Below are 16876 nucleotides of genomic sequence, written 5' to 3'. Positions count from 1 at the left end.
GCTTTTGTCATGAATGAAATCTTTTTTCAGGTCTCATCTAAGCAATACCGTATGTTAATTTAATCAAGTACAGCATCTAAAAGACAATGTTAACCAGCCTGCTGTTTCACGCCGACAGGACTTCTTTCCCACGGGAGAGAAGAAGTCAGATGACGGGGCCTCGTGACATTCGGGCTGATTAGCTTGTTAGCTACAGGAAGTCATGGTTGGTGTTGCTGGAGAAACTAATGGTGGACTTGGACACGCACACCTTTCCTTTGGAGCGCTCAACTTGGCTTCATTCACGTTTCTCCCCGTCTCTGATTGACGGGCTGTCAGTCCAGGATCAGCTGGGATGGACTCCGCCCCCTCAGAGTGTATGTCCTAAAAGGCCTGTCCTATGAAGGTGGATCTTAAGGAGTTTTATCCCAAGAGGCTGTGTCCTATAAGAAGGTGTGTGTCCTATAAGAGGAGCCTTGTCACAAGGTGTGTCTCCTAGGGTTAAGATTGTTTAAGATTGCTTGTCCCGAGAGGATGTGTCCTAAGAAGACCTGTCCTGAGCGGGTGTGTCCTGTCTTAAGGAGGTGTGTCCTTGTCCTAAGAAGGTGTGTCCTCGTCCAAAGGTGTGTCCTTGTCCTAAGAAAGTGTGTCCTTTTTCTAAGAGGTGTGTCCTTGTCCTAAGAAGGCATGTCCTAAGACGTGTGTCCTTGTCCTAAGAGATGTGTCCTTGTCCTAAGAAGGTGTGTCCTTGTCCAAAGAAAGTGTGTCCTTGTCCTAAGAAGGCCTATCCTAAGACGTGTGTCCTTGTCCAAACAAGGTGTGTCCTTGCCCTAAGAGATGTGTCCTTGTCCTAAGAGGTATGTCCTTATTCTAAGAAGGTGTGTCCTTGTCCAAAGAAGGTGTGTCCTAGTCCTAAGAAGGCCTGTCCTAAGACATGTGTCCTTGTCCAAAGAAGGTGTGTCCTTGTCCTAAGAGATGTGTCCTTGTCCTATAGGTGTGTGCTTGTCCTATAAGAAGGTGTGCCCTTGTCCTAAGAAGGCCTGTCCTAAGAGGTGTGTCCTTGTCCTAAGAAGACGTGTCTTGTCTTAAGAGATTTGTCCTTGTCCAAAAAAGGTGTGTCCTTGTCCAAAGAAGGTGTGTCCTTGTCCTAAGAAGATGTGTCCTTGTCCTAAGAGATTTGTCCTTGTCCAAAGAAGGTGTGTCCTTGTCCAAAGAAGGTGTGTCCTTGTCCTTGTCCTAAGAAGGTGTGTCCTTGTCCTAAGAGCTGTGTCCTTGTCCAAAGAAGGTGTGTCCTTGTCCAAAGAAGGTGTGTCCTTGTCCAAAGAAGGCGTGTCCTTGTCCAAAGAAGGTGTGTCCTTGTCCTAAGAAGATGTGTCCTTGTCCTAAGAGATTTGTCCTTGTCCAAAGAAGGTGTGTCCTTGTCCTTGTCCTAAGAAGGTGTGTCCTTGTCCTAAGAGCTGTGTCCTTGTCCAAAGAAGGTGTGTCCTTGTCCAAAGAAGGTGTGTCCTTGTCCAAAGAAGGCGTGTCCTTGTCCAAAGAAGGTGTGTCTTTGTCCTAAGAGCTGTGTCCTTGTCCTAAGAAGGTGTGTCCTTGTCCTAAGAGCTGTGTCCTTGTCCTAAGAAGGTGTGTCCTGAGGAGACCTGTCTGAAGAAGGTGCGTGACCACAGAATGCCTGCCTGAAGAGAGTGTGTCCTAAGAGGGTGTGTCCCGAGTAGACCTGTCCTAAGAGAGTGTGTCCTAAGAGGGTGTGTCCCGAGTAGACCTGTCCTAAGAGGGTGTGTCCTAAGAAGGTGTGTCCTATGAGGGTGTGTCCTAAGAGGGTGTATCCCTAGAAGTGTGTCGTGCAAACAGATCCCAATATGAACGAAGTGGACTCTTTCAGCGTTCCCGTTCCTGTCACGCGTGCCAAAGCATTGTGATGATGATCTAGCAGGCGTACCTCCTGACCATCCTGCTGTCAGCCGTCACAGTGACTGAGATAATGCATTCATGACGCCGCTGTCCTCCTGCAGTCCACACTGAGACGTGGACGTCCAAACATTTCTTTTTCTTGAGCCACAATGGCAGCCTCCAGCTTCTTCTACGCGACCTTCGGGCTGTGCGTCTGTCTGGGCATCATCTGCGTGGTCTTCGTCAGCAGCTGGAACTCAAGGTGGCGCGGCGGCTTCGCTTGGGACGGCACGGAGTCGCAGTTCAACTGGCATCCTGTCCTGATGGTGACCGGACTGCTGGTTCTCTACGGCCTGGGTCGGTTAGGCTTCTTATTACACTTTCTCACTGCACTGCACGTGGACACGCTGATTTTAGCACACACAACATCCAGCAGGTGGCACTGCTTTTCTTTTTTATATTTCATACAGAGCAGTGATTCAATTATGAAGTGAATGTGTGTAAAATATTTTTTTTATTCTCATCGTGTTTTTAGGGAGTCATTTGTACATTATTGGAGGAAAAAATATATATTTTTAAGAAATATAATGTAAAATATATTGATATAAAAATTAATTACAAAAGATTAAATGAAATTATAATGGTATAATGAACATATATGAAAAAATACTTTAATGACTAAAAATTAATTAAATTAAATTAAATTAAATTAATATAATGAACATATATGAAAAAATACTTGAATGGCTAAATAAAATAAAATAAAAATAAAATAAAATAAAATAAAATAAAATAAAATAAAATAAAATAAAATAAAATAAAATAAAATAAAATAAAATAAAATAAAATAAAATAAAATAAAATAAAATAAAAATTAAATTAAATTAAATTAAATTAAATTAAATTAAATTAAATTAAATTAAATTAAATTAAATTAAATTAAATTAAATTAAATTAAATTAAATTAAATTAAATTAAATTAAATAATCACTATAGCATTGCTAAAACAACACATTTAATGATGAATTAAGACTTTTTTTGTTCTTTTTATCTGCTTTTGACCAGTTTGCCTTACTGCTTGTTAAGAGGCAACAATTAATTGAATTGCTGGATGCTCCTAGCTGCTGTGCTGTACCGCATCCCTTGCACGTGGTCCCAGAGGAAGCAGCCCTGGAAGCTCCTCCACGCCGGCCTCATGCTGGCCGCCCTACTGCTCTCCATCGTGGGCCTGTCTGCCGTCTTTGACGTCCACAGGAGCCTCAACATCCCACATATGTACTCCCTGCACAGCTGGGTGGGAATGTGCACCGTGGTCACCTTTGCATGTCAGGTAGGCCCGCCTCTGAGACCACAGCCTCCTTGTGAGATCTTCATTCACTTCTTCTGGATCAACAGTGGCTCCTCGGCTTGGCCGGCTTTCTCGTCCCCTGTTCTCCGCTATGGTTCCGTGCTGGCCTGAAACCGCTCCACATCTGGTTGGGAAAGGTTGTGCTGATGCTCGGGTTGGCCTCCTGCATCAGTGGAATCAATGAAAACCTCTTTTTTGTCCTGTGAGTAGAGAATCACCACTTTAGGATGTGTATGATTTCAAGTCACACTTAAGCGTCATACAAAACAAAAGTCCTGTTATTCTTCTTGTTGTTGTCGTAGTGATGGAGTCTCTGCCGAAGCTTACAGCTTGTTGCCCGCAGAGGCCCAGTTTGCAAACACTCTGGGAGTCCTCATTGTGGCCTTCGGGGTGGTTGTGTTTGGAATCCTGGCCAAAGCGGACTGGCAGCGTCCCAACACAGACAACGAAGAGGCTCCTGTGAGTCCAATGATGTCATTCAAATGTGAAATGTGCTTCATGTTCTTGTTTTAATTGCAGCTTCTCCTCCGAGAGGAAGCCATTTGAACGTTCCAGTCAGATGACGACAGAGAATCACATGTTCCCGACATTTAAAGTGTGACAGATGACTTGATGTTAACAAAAGTCCTGCATGAATAAAGAACTACTCTGTTCGAGCATTGTTTTCCTGTGGGATACATGAAGGAATTAAATTTGTTAAGTCAATCCTGCCACCACAATAATTTACAATTCAACCGAAAAGAACATTGTTAAAATGATTATTATTCCACATCAAATATATGCTGTTTCAATGCGGTCATATGATTAAGAGTTTCTTTTATGATTAAATGAATCAGATTGTACTTTGTTTATCCCACAAGGGGCAAATTTAAATGTTACAGCAGCAGAAAGATAAAAAAATCAATATACCAAATACCTACACAGAAAAGACAAATAATCCACCATGAAACATCGACTGTAAACATATCAACAATATACAACAATCCATAAACTAAAGTGAGTTAAGTGAGTATGAGATAACCACTTTATTTGACATGACTTAGGAACAACTAGCATATTATGCCTTCTCTAAAAAAAAAGTCTACATTTTTATTTAATCTCCATCAAATATTTATTTTACTCCCACCAAGTTAGTTTTATTGTTGTAGTACCTCCACCTTCCTGTCGGGTGCAGCAGCATCCAAGCCAACACTAAACCACGAGGAAGACATGTACTTCCGGTCAGGTCCGACTGCTGTCACAACAGTTAGCTACCTGAGTAGCTAACGACCGCGAATAAAAGCTATTTGTGTCAAAATGGATGTCAGTCAGACCAAGCAGGAACATCTGCTCGCATTAAAAGGTATTCCAACAACCAGCAACAACATGTTTTTAGAGAATTGTTACTTATAAGTGTCACAGGAGCTGGCTGTTTTTACTTCCTGTTGCTAGCTGCTAATGCTGCTAATCGTTACAAGCACATATTTTAGTAGGAGAGCTGAATATAATAATATTTTACAGACAGATGTGGTTAAATGACAACATGTGAGTTAGTAGTGTGTTTATCTTGAGGAATTGTTTAGACTCTTAATTATGTCCGGTTGGTGCTGTTTAGAACACAGCAGTTGTGTTACTATGAAGTGCTAGTAAAATCGTGATCATTGTAGATACAGTATAGCCCCCACCTGGAGACGATGACTTGAGTTATACAGTGCACTAATAAAGTGACATTTTGTTTTGCAGTAATGCGACTAACCAAACCCACTCTCTTCACAAACCTACCAGTGACGTGCGAAGATCGAGACCTGCCAGGTGATACAATCTTTTATTTGTATAAAGGATTATTTTTTTTAGTGTTTCCCACAGGACTGCAATGTATCTGTGGTGTTGGGTATCACGGGGTATGGGGTGCATCATTGGCCAGGACACAGAACTAAGTGCCAGTGTGTGGACAGTTAAAAAAGAGCTCTATGGTGTGTGTCATAAAAAATGTGCGAAATATTAATAACATATTTCATCACAGAAAACATAATACTTCATAACAGAAAATTATGTCCTAAACACTTTTTAATGAACTCTCCAAATACTTTATTCATGCAGGGCTCGACAATAACGTTGTACCGATGGCCCGGGGCAAGTTAAAACAAAATTCGGGCAAGTAAATCCAATCAGTGATATTCCCGTCGGGCAAGTGCACTTTAGCATGCCGTACTGCCAAGAGTTTTTTTTAAAGCGGTTCTTGTTGGGTGTTGGTAAAACACGGACTGCATAATTCCGGTGGTAATTTGCAAAGCAATCCTTGCAAATCTTGAAATGGACCAATCAGAATCGTTTATTTAGACCGCGGTCCGTAATCCACAATCCGCGTTTTACCCACACCCGTTCTTGTTGGCGATCAACCAATCAGCGATCGTTTTACTAGGAAAACATCTATCATGGCGTCCCTGCCAACATGGTCTAATTCTTCAACAACTTGTGAAGGAAAACAGCAAAAAGTGATGAACCAGTGCCTCCTAAACAAGTATTTTATTAGCGGCAGCAAATCAAAGGATGGCACAGGTGAGTGAATCACATTGCTGTGACAATTTGAAGTGGTCACAATGAAACACCACCCATTAGATCCAATACCAAGTGCTGATTTTGCACAAGCTACAAAACCTAGCGGTTTCATTTCTCTGTGGATTTTTCTCACCTTTGCTTCACAAATTATTGTTTGACCATTGAGCATTTTTTCTGGATTAAAAACACTTTACTAGTACACAAATGTGTCAAATGTTTCATTGTGGTGCACAACTTATAAATATCACTGCTTACTACGACTACCATGTGTAAGGTAGCATGGCTTGCCATGTTAACATACATCTCCACAAATTTTCAGACATTCCTCCAAATACAATGCATCAGTACTATTATCTGATGAATTATCAGCATATATTGATATATGATATCATTATGGCAGTCTTTTCATTTTACATGGGGCAAGTTCGGGCAAGTAGTTCTCACCTTAAGGATTCCCCATGGGCAAGTCATTTTTGTTTTTAATGTAGAGCCCTGTCATGTATCATCAACACCTATATATACCGATATACTCATTAAATTAGAAAGTGTTGTTCACATTGGGGCTGCACGGTGGTGGGGTGGTTAGCGTGCAGGCCAAACAGCTTGGAGACCCGAGTTTGATCCCACCCCTGGGGCATCTCTGTGTGGAGTTTGCATGTGTGGGTTTTCTCCAGGTACTCCAGTTTCCTCCCACATTCCAAAAACATGCTAGGTTAATTGGCGACTCCAAATTGTCCATAGGTATGAATGTGAGTGTGAATGGTTGTTTGTCTATATGTGCCCTGTGATTGGCTGGTGACCAGTCCAGGGTGTACCCCGCCTCTCGCCCGAAGACAGCTGGGATAGGCTCCAACATGCCTGTGACCCTTGTGAGGATAAGCGGCACAAAATGAATGAATGAATGTCCGCATTAGTCAGGAAGTAATTTGGGAGTGTGATCACTCCCAAATTCTGGAAGATCTAGAAAGCTCTTTGTGCTGGTTATTGTGTGTAGCTTCTCCATAGGAGTCCACAACTCAATACAAAGGGTCGAAATAGGCCTCCTTTAAAGCTAATGTACATGTCATTGTACAGCTAATAGCTCACTATTTTGTAGAATTGAGGGGAGTTGAGTACCCAGCATGTCTTGCGGGCACTCTGTTGGGCACAGTTAACATTAGGATTTTGCATGCACACTTACCTGTTGCGTGTTGTACTGTTTATTTTGTGGTTCGGTCAGCCTGTAACACAGACTGTCCTACGGTAATGTATTTGTGAGTCTGGGAGAGACTCTGTGGTGGTCTGTAATTGTGGTGGGCCGCCACAAAGAAATGAATGTGTTGGAGGAAACACTGTTTTTTTATGTTTGTAACAATACTATATTTTTTATTGTCGGCAGGTGACTTGTTCGGTCAGCTCATGCGGGATGACCCGTCTACCATCAAAGGTGCCGAGACGTTGATGCTGGGCGAGATGCTAACGCTACCTCAGAACTTTGGGTGAGTCTTTGTTGTCAATTAGCACGAGGGCGTGCTGCTTTCGAGTGCTAATTCAGAGTCAGACTTTATTTCCTCTCTCTTTCAGGAACATTTTCCTGGGCGAGACCTTCTCCAGCTACATCAGTGTGCACAACGACAGCAGTCAGGTGGTGAAGGACATTCTGGTCAAGGTACGGCCACCGCCATCTTGACACCCAGAACACCACCCTCATCTCCCCAAACCCCCCAAACCTCCCTTGTGATCCTCCTCAGGCGGACCTCCAGACCAGCTCACAAAGACTCAATCTGTCTGCGTCCAACTCAGCCGTGGCTGAACTCAAACCTGAGTGCTGCATTGATGACGTCATTCACCACGAGGTCAAAGAGATCGGAACACACATGTGCGTCATTTCTCCTCCTTTGTTGATAGTCTGTGGTTATCATCATCATTGACAGGTGTGCAGTAATCCCTCGCCACTTGACGCTTCAAATTTTGCAGCTTTACTCCAGCACGGTTTACCCTAGCAAAATATAAATATAAATTTCTTGTTTGCCTAAGGCAGGGGTCGGCAACCTTTACTATGAAAAGAGCCATTTCACCCACTTGCCCACTAAAGAAAAATAGCCTGGAGCCGCAAAACGTTGTATGTTTAAAACAACATTGGAGGGGAAAAAAAAGACGAGTTGGAGTACTCTTGCTAGTACTGGAGATAAACTTTTGTTTTTAAATGAGCTCTAATTTATTTTTTAGAATCGTCAAATAACTCATTAATAATAATTAATAACTCAAATAACTCAAAGTGTTACTCATTTCCCTTCATGTTAACCTGTCAGAGAGAACTGGATAGCATCCTGTCTACTCATTCAGTCACCAGTCAGAACTCAGTCAGGATGCATTCATGGTCTCACACAAAGTTGGATTTTTGTAAACTCATAACAAAGACGTGCATTTTCACCACACGGGTGCTAAAAAATATTCAAGCATTGCAAAGGGAGCCGCAACAAAGAGGCTGGAGAGCCACATGCGGCTCTGGAGCCGCGGGTTGCTGACCCCTGGCCTAAGGCATATTATTTGTCCAAAAATATGCATATTTAAGAAAATGTTATGTATTTTTTGTTTTTAGGACTGGCGGCAACTAATTTATTTGATTAATTATGCAACATTTTTGTAGCATAACTAACGCACAAGCATCATGGCCAGCCACGCCTCTCGTATTAGGACAGCAGATGGAAGCACGGTGTAGTGTCCCCACAAAGTCACGCGGAGTCTGACCCTCTTTTACTTAACTTTATTCTGACCTGAACACATCAACAGCAGCACAGCAGTTCCAACACATCTCTCATAAGGCTAAAAATAAACAATTACCGAAAAATGTCATCCAATACTTCTCTACAAGAGAGGAGAAATATGATCTCAGGGAAGAACTAAATTCGAAACACTTCTATGCTAGGACTACGTTAAAAAGCCATAGCATTTCAGTATGTGGAATCAAACTATGGAATGGATTGAGTAAGGACCTCAAACAATGCACAACGATGAGCCAATTCAAGAAACAATACAAGCAGTTGATGTTTGCTAAATACAAAGATGAAGAGTCTTGAACCAGTCATGATGTGCTCACTATATTGACACTTACTATGGTACCCATTATGTCATTGGATGCTCATATCACCTCGTACTTCGGTACGTGACAAAAAATAAATAAAAATTAAATTATAACCTAAATTATATTAGGAAAGCAAGAAGTGAACAAATGTAACAGTTACTGATTGTAAAAGTACCAGATGGAGGGGTAGGATTTAATAAGCTTTGCTTCTTCCTACTCCTTTTGGACATGTGGAACTGTGAACTGATTATGGGATGCACTCAATTGTAATCTGATGCATGTTGAAATGAAATTAAACCATTACCATTACCCCTTCAACATCGGAACGACGCTTCCTCACTGTCACTAGATGACCCTGAGATGCATTCACGGACACTCCAGACATCACAGCAATGTCTTAATTGTGCGTGTGTGTGGTGTAAATAAACACTCGCTTTGTAACTCTGAACGCGGAAGGAAGTACAGTTTGGTGTATTGAAGTTTTCCCAGAAGATACACTCAAAACGTAAATGAAACATAAATGACACAAGCCCTCATTTCTCATAATAACACGGTTAAAGTGAGATTCAATGTTCCGCTATGTCTAAAGAAATTAGTAAATAGATTTTCAGATGTGTATTTCAGACATATTTGCAAATGATTGATCACGATTGATTAATTTCATTCATTCATTTTCTACTGCTTATCCTCACGAGGGTCACGGGGGTGCTGGAGCCTATCCCAGCTGTCTTCGGGCGAGAGGCGGGGTACACCCTGTACTGGTGGCCAGCCAATCACAGGGCACATATAGACAAACAACCATTCACACTCACATTCATACCGATGAACAATTTGGAGTCTCCAATTAACCTAGCATGTTTTTGGAATGTGGGAGGAAACCAGAGTATCCGGAGAAAACCCACGCATGCACGGGGAGAACATGCAAACCACCGAGGGTGGGATTGAACTTGGGTCTCCTAGCTGTGAGATTTGTGTGCTAACCACTCGATGCAGCCAATTGATTAATTTGACAGCCCTAATTCTGCCGAAATGAAGCATTTATCAACGTCAAGCAGTGTGTTAAAGTGTGTTAAAGGTGTTCAAGACACATTCAAAGGCGTCACTAGGTGTCAGTAATGTTACAGTGATGAGACAAAAGCACAGGAATCCAAAAAAGGAACAGCAAGGAACTCTTTCAATGCTAACGTGTGAGTCAATCTTATATGCCTTCTTTTCTCTGATTATGTCTACTATATTGGGTAATAGAAGTGTAAAGGCGCCTATGGGGGTGTTATTTCATGTCTGGAGGGCTCTGATAATGTTAAAAAAACATATCTCGAAGTTTTTCTTTGCCCTAACGATGAAAATATTCCATTTATAAACCAATTAACGGCGATAAAGCAGGGATTACTGTACTCTAGCATAACATTAGCATGTGTTGCTAAAAGGTAACATTCTCTTTTCCGCTATGAAAGTAAAGAATATTAATAACCAGAACTTTTTAGTATGAGAACACCCTGCGGATGCACTGCAGTAACTCTGTACTGACCATAAGTTTTTGCATTTGTCTCCCTGCAGCCTGGTTTGCGCCGTCAGCTACACAACACAGTTCGGAGAGAAGCTCTACTTTCGCAAGTTCTTCAAATTCCAGGTGAGGGCGGAGCTTAGTGTTCTAATTAGAGGCCATGTGTGGCATGTCGCAGCGGACTGCCCCCCCTCCACCCCCACTGTCGACGTGGACATTGAACAGGGTTGTCATAGTTTGTTCTGCTGCTGGTGAGCGATGGAGACGTTCAGCTTGCATTCTATCCTCAACCAGGTCCTGAAGCCGCTGGATGTGAAGACAAAGTTCTACAACGCAGAGGTAGGTTAACGCGTCGTCATGTTTTCTTTTGGTTTTTTTATTGTAGTAGGTGGCTTAAGAAGGGTCACCCGGGGAACCCTGCACCTCCCCAAAAGTCCCCAAAGTGGAGATGCAAGGTTCTTCTGGGTGCATACCTTCAATAGAGCTTTTAGAATGCAGCAGTATTCATTCATGGTCATCATCTTTGGCATGTGCTCATTTTGTCTTTTATTTTCTCCATTAGAGTGACCTGAGTTCTGTGGTAATGCTCTCTTATGTTCTCATCGCTTCTTCTCTTCGCAAACAACAACGTTGGAAGCATTAGCAATGCTACTAATGCCTTTTAAATCATTCAACACATTAACCTTCCATTGTTGTTGTTTGATCCTTCCTGTCAACACGCCTTCTCGCCACTTCCTCCTGCACTGGCCTGCTTGTGTGTGTGTAAATTGACAAGAAAATTTCAAATCACGTGGTTAAGAACCGAGTGAGTCTGGTGAGACAAAGATTCCAAACAATCAAGGGGGCGGGGGTGGAGGGCTGGGGGCCTGGCTGGGCTGGTTTTGCACGGTGGTCTCTCTGGAGGCTTTGAATGGCGGCATGAACTCATCTCTGCTGCTCCCACTCAGCATCGACCACAAAGAGCCCAAAAGAGCACCAGAACCAAGTAGGACACCTGATTTGTGTTCACCTGCTGCTGGCTGCTTGATGTTCTTCGTCAACACACTCATGTTAACCCTCGCACGCCCAAACTTGTTCAGTTTTAACGTCCCGTTCCCTTTTCGTTGATTATACTGCTGATTGATTTGAGTACTACCTATAGTAGCCTCCACTCTAATAAATGCTACCCCGCACCATGTTAGTGGTTCCCACGGGACTGTAATCTATCTGTGGCATTGGTTTGGGGTTGGTGGTAGATGGCGTCGTCATCTAATGTGCATAATTTACAAATTAGAAAAACACACTGATGATGTTTCCTGAATGTACACATCATTGCACATCTCATATTTTACTCTATTGATGAACAGATGTGTTATCAGGCGTCTAATGCAGGGGTTCCCAAACTTTACCGACTCAGGGCCCACTCGAAAATCTAAAAAATGTCTGCGGCCCACCTTTGTCCTATAAACAGTACATAGACATAATGCTGCAATCTCAGAGCACTTAACTTATTATTATTATTCATTCGTTTTCTACCACTTTTCCTCACGAGGGTCACCCAGCTGTCTTGGGGCGAGAGGCGGGGTACACCCTGGATTGGGCAATCACAGGGCACATATATACAACAACCATTCACATTCACATTCATACCTATGGACAATGTTTTTTGGAATGTTACCCGGAGAAAACCCACGCATGCACGGGGAGAACATGCAAACTCTACACAGAGATGGCCGAGGGTGGGATTGAACTCTGGTCTCCTAGCTGTGAGGTCTGCGCGCGAACCAATCTGGAAGATGAACTGATTTGTAATAATGCACATACAGTGGTGCCTGGGTTAGCATCATTAATCCATTCCAGAAGGTCCAATTCAAACCAAAACAGACTCTAACCAAGGCAAGTTTTCCTATAGAAAATATTGTAAATCCAATGAATCCAAAAATATAACACAACGCATTTTATAGACAATAATTATAGATTTGCATGCAGAAAATAATATAAAAATAATTATAAATGAATATATTGATTATTTTTGTCAAAAACAGCAGCACCACACAGAGGTGGGACACAGTGTGGCCGTGTCTTGTTTACCTACCTCTGAAATGTCCATGCTATTCTCTGTAAGCTGTAACATTTCCTTGTCTCAGTACGATCCATCGTTTTGCTTTTTTGTGTTTGTCTCTCTGACAGCAGCAACTCTGACATTAAAAAAACACTCTTTGCCCTAAAAATGGCGTCTGCGGCCCACAATGCATTGCACGATGACATGCATTTTCAAGATTTCGTCCTGGCTGCGTTATCCAAGATGGCGGTGTTAACAAGCCGCGCACCATATTGGACGGTAACCAAGTGGGCGAAATGCAAAAATTTTGGACACACTAACCGAGGCGGGTGTTAACTGAGGTACCACTGTATCCTAAACCAAGGGTGTCCAAAGTGTGGCCCCGGTTGCTATTTATGGCCCGTGGCTCTGTTTTTTGGGGGTTTTTTTTTGCCTCATTGTGCCCGTTCTGAAAATACCATTAACCGAGAAAACCCAGCACAAATGGAACAATTTTATGGGAATAGAGACAAAATATTATTTATATATAAGTTTTAATATAAATTTATTATAAATTATGATACCAAGAGCAAAAAAATTGCATATGGTTGAAATATTAAAGACGGAAATATGTAATTTTTTTAAAAAGTCATAATCTTACGGGAAACAAAAAAATTATTTTGAAATATTAGGAAAATTAAGCTGGGTAAAAGTTATAATTTTTCAATAAGAAAGTCTAAATATAAACATCATATCTCGAATATCATCATATCAAGAAAAATGGTACATGAAGAAAGTAGAAATGTTTTTTTAGTGTAGTTTTTCAGTGTGTAACCCCCAATTTTTTCTTCAACTTTGACTGCCACTTACACAGAGATGCGGCTAATCTATGGCGAGATTCTAATCTGGTGACATCACGTTTACATCAGAACTACTACTAATTGTTTAAATTATTTTCCGCTTACGAGTCAGTGAGGAAACGGTAGCTCTTTCTTTGGCAGGAGCCAATCACGAGCTAGCAGCGCACTCACAACAATACACAGTATACAACAACATAACAGTCTGACTCACGGTGTCAACCAAATAATCACACAACAACTTAACACAAAGAAATATACATACATGTGCCAATATGAGTTTAAAATGGAAAATAATGCATTGCGTTATTCATTGAACGCATTCATTCTTTGCCCAGCTCTCTGGGCTCCTCTGGTTCCCTCTGGTGTAAAGAGGCGACATTGCAACTCCAGCCATCCATCTCTTTTATATGATGCTCATCTTCCAATTAAATCTTTGCTCAGACAAAATGCATTATGGGACAACTTCAAATGTTTTTTTTCAACTCGTATTGGCACATGTTTGTATATTTATTAGGTAGAGCTTTTCAATGTTAAGCTACTGTGTGTTGAGTTTAGTGTTCTTTGAAAGATGATACTGTAAGTCAGACGGCTGCTTTGAGTAATAAACTCCTGACCTCATAGCTTGTGATTAGCTCCTGTCAAATAAAGAGCCTGGTCCTTTTGGGTGTAGTGGGTGTGGCTTAAACACTGGAATTTACGGTAAAGTAAAAAAAAAGCAAAAGCACAACAAGCTGTAATGTAAGAAAAACATGTGATTATTATTATTAGTAGTATATTAATAATACACTTTGTCATACACTGACATGCAGGCTTTTTTTAAATATAAAAAATGTCTACCATATTGCCATAGTTTGGTTAAAAAATCAAAAAGTGGCCCCCACATCCTTTAATTTTTTTGCCGTCATTGCATCAGCTTTGGGCCTGTGAAGGTTAAACGAGTGCTTGTTGCTCCGAGCCTAACCCCCCCACACCTGCTAGCACTTTGACCCCCTGCCCCTCTGAGGTGACCTGTTGTCACCGCAGACAGACGAGGTCTTCCTGGAGGCTCAGATCCAGAACATCACCACGTCGCCCATGTTCATGGAGAAGGTGTCTCTGGAGCCTTCCATGATGTACAACGTGAGCGAGCTCAACACGGTCACGCACAAAGACCGAGGGTAACGTGGCCTTCGTCCCGCGAACGTCGGATGTGGCGGATGTGAAAGGTTGACTTGACTCCTCTCGTCCTTCCAGAGTGTCAACGTTCGGGAAGATGTCCTACCTGCAGCCCATGGACACGCGGCAGTACCTCTACTGCCTGAAGCCCAAGCCCGAGTACGCAGAGAAAGCCGGCGTCATCAAGGGCGTCACGGTGATCGGGAAGCTGGACATCGTGTGGAAGACCAACTTGGGGGAGAGAGGGCGGCTGCAGACCAGCCAGCTGCAGCGAATGGTACTTTTGTTTCCGATATGTTTAATCTGGTTCTGTGGCTGGATAGACTACCGTCTTACATTACAAAAAATGTTGTTTCAACCTTTCTCCGTTCTTTAGTAATGAGCAGCAGAACATAAATAAACAAAATATCAGTTCCCCACTAAAAAAGGGAGAAAATCCGCTTTTTGTGCAAAGACACATTACAAGCATAACTTTCACTTAGACACAAATATTTTATTGCTTTTGCGACAGCTCAAATATCTAAACGACTATATCAAAAAATATAAAAATAACAATTTAAATAAAAAAATTTATAAAAATTTTTAGAACAATAAAATATAAAAAAATAATAATAAATAACAAATAATAAATAACAAATAATACTTAACACCATGAACTATTTCCAGGTTTCACTGGAACTATGTGTGCTTGCGTCTACGTTAAAATAACCTTCTGCTCGCTACACTCCTCCATGCTCTCTCATTGCCTCATTTTCCATCCACATGATCTCTGCCCAGCTCTCATTAAATGCACTTTTGCCACCTTATGGCCGTGGTCTTTAGTAATGAGCAGTAGAACATAGGTAAGTTTCAGGAAAAATCCACTTTTTGTGAAAAGACAAATTTCAAGCATAACTTTCACTTTCACACAAATATTTTTTTGCTTTTGCGACAGCTCAAATATTTAAACGACTATATCAAAAAATATCAAAATAACAATTTATCTATAAACAAAATGAAAATGCTTTAAATAACCTTCTGCTTGCTACACTCCTCCATGCTCATTGCCTCCTGTCGTCTGATTTTTCCATCCACATGATCGCCGTCCATCTCTCACCAAATGCACTTCTGCCACCTTGTGGCCGTTTTTGTGGCTTAAAATTGCTCTGCAGCGAAATCCATTAGTGTGTAGTTGCGTCATCAACTCTTCTATAAAGGTATAACTACATCTTTCATAAGGAAATAAGGAACATCACATATTTTACATTTGCACAATCCAACATGTCTTAAAAGCTGCATGGCGGACGAGCGATTAGCACGCAGGCCTCACAGCTAGGAGACCTGAGCTCAATTCCACCATTGGCCATCTCTGTGTGGAGTTTGCAAGTTCTCCCCGCGCATGGGTGGGTTTTCTCCAAAAACATGCTAGGTTAATTAGCGACTCCAAATTGTCCATAGGTATGAATGTGAGTGTGAATGGTTGTTTTGTCTATATGTGCCCTGTGATTGGCTGGCCACCAGTCCAGGGTGTACCCCGCCTCTCGCCCTGAAGACAGGGTTAGGGTAGAAAATGAATAATTTATTAGTTCCTTAATATTGTTAATTTGGCATTGTCTATGTTGTTGACTTCCAAGTCTTGTGAGTTGTGTCGCTGGTCATCTTCAGTGTTGTCCAAATACGTCATATTGTCTTCTTGGACACGTCTCCCAGGCTCCAGGCTACGGAGACATCCGGCTGTCCATGGAGACCATTCCTGACACGGTGAACCTTGAAGAACCGTTCGACATCAGCTGTAAAATCACAAACTGCAGGTCAGGGAACGCCTCCGGCTCTGCCGCCGTCTTTCCCGCTCCGCAGCGTCCCCTCACCGCCTCCACTTGTGTGTGCGTTGCAGTGAAAGGACCATGGACCTGGTTCTGGACATGTGCAACACGTCCTCCATACACTGGTGCGGCGTGTCGGGCCGAGCCTTGGGGAAGCTCAGCCCCGCCGCCTCGCTCTCCCTCCCACTTACACTGCTGTCGTCCATGCAGGGTCTGCAGGTACCCTACCACGCACTTTGACCTCACTTTGCACCTGAACCCGTCCGTCACACGGCGTTCATGTTTCATTGCAGATCGTCTCCGGCCTGAGATTGACAGACTCGTTTCTAAAGCGGACATACGAGTACGACGACGTGGCTCAAGTGTGTGTGGTGTGTCCGCACAATGGCAACCTGTCTTAGCTCCTTTTTATCACTTTTTTATTTTAGACGCTAACGGACCAACTGTGGACCTCACAATGCAACACTTAAAGAGGACGACGCTGGCTGTGTTTTAACTTTCAAATGAATGTGAATAATGATGTACATGTGAATAAATGTTAATAAAATCTCTTGAATTGTTTCAATCATGCTATGAAGACCACTGACATTTTATGTGAAACTCACTTTTTGGCTATTTGACTGCACATTGCTGTGTCTGTCATCAGATGGAGTACCTGACCGAAGCAGCCTCCGCGCGTGTGTGTGTGTGTGTGCAGTCGTTTCCTGAAGATCAGG

At 42.3% G+C, this 16876-nt stretch overlaps 2 protein-coding genes across 12 annotated transcripts; both read left to right on the top strand.

Moving 5' to 3' along the window:
• Nucleotides 1-162: 162 nt before the first annotated feature.
• Nucleotides 163-3859, top strand: LOC131107368 (lysosomal membrane ascorbate-dependent ferrireductase CYB561A3-like). Of its 7 annotated transcripts, XM_058057326.1 has the most exons (8): nt 163-1520; nt 1603-1632; nt 1695-1769; nt 1862-2226; nt 2991-3199; nt 3265-3419; nt 3520-3676; nt 3737-3859. In XM_058057326.1, exons 4-8 carry the CDS (start codon nt 2040-2042, stop codon nt 3761-3763), a joined length of 735 nt encoding a protein of 244 aa, XP_057913309.1. In that variant the 5' UTR covers nt 163-1520; nt 1603-1632; nt 1695-1769; nt 1862-2039; the 3' UTR covers nt 3764-3859. The 7 variants fall into 7 exon arrangements, with proteins under 7 accessions (XP_057913309.1, XP_057913307.1, XP_057913304.1 ...); XM_058057324.1 differs by having other exon boundaries at nt 1695-2226; XM_058057321.1 differs by having other exon boundaries at nt 163-1031; nt 1093-2226.
• Nucleotides 3860-4406: 547 nt separating this feature from the next.
• trappc13 (trafficking protein particle complex subunit 13) lies at nt 4407-16840 on the top strand. 5 transcript variants are annotated; one of them, XM_058057312.1, is made up of 14 exons: nt 4407-4559; nt 4940-5008; nt 7134-7233; nt 7319-7403; nt 7486-7613; nt 10377-10449; nt 10618-10662; nt 10886-10903; nt 14227-14360; nt 14437-14635; nt 16048-16148; nt 16232-16379; nt 16454-16522; nt 16589-16798. In XM_058057312.1, exons 1-14 carry the CDS (start codon nt 4514-4516, stop codon nt 16628-16630), a joined length of 1257 nt encoding a protein of 418 aa, XP_057913295.1. In that variant the 5' UTR covers nt 4407-4513; the 3' UTR covers nt 16631-16798. The 5 variants fall into 5 exon arrangements, with proteins under 5 accessions (XP_057913295.1, XP_057913300.1, XP_057913297.1 ...); XM_058057317.1 differs by having other exon boundaries at nt 16454-16503; nt 16589-16692; XM_058057314.1 differs by lacking the exon at nt 10886-10903 and having other exon boundaries at nt 16589-16840.
• The last annotated feature ends 36 nt before the right edge of the window (nt 16841-16876 follow it).

This window comes from Doryrhamphus excisus, chromosome 19 (assembly GCF_030265055.1).
Source record: "Doryrhamphus excisus isolate RoL2022-K1 chromosome 19, RoL_Dexc_1.0, whole genome shotgun sequence".
In the NCBI taxonomy this organism is placed as follows: domain Eukaryota; kingdom Metazoa; phylum Chordata; class Actinopteri; order Syngnathiformes; family Syngnathidae; genus Doryrhamphus; species Doryrhamphus excisus.
Note: the sequence above shows the minus strand (reverse complement) of the source record. Positions and strands in the feature narration are given on the sequence as shown.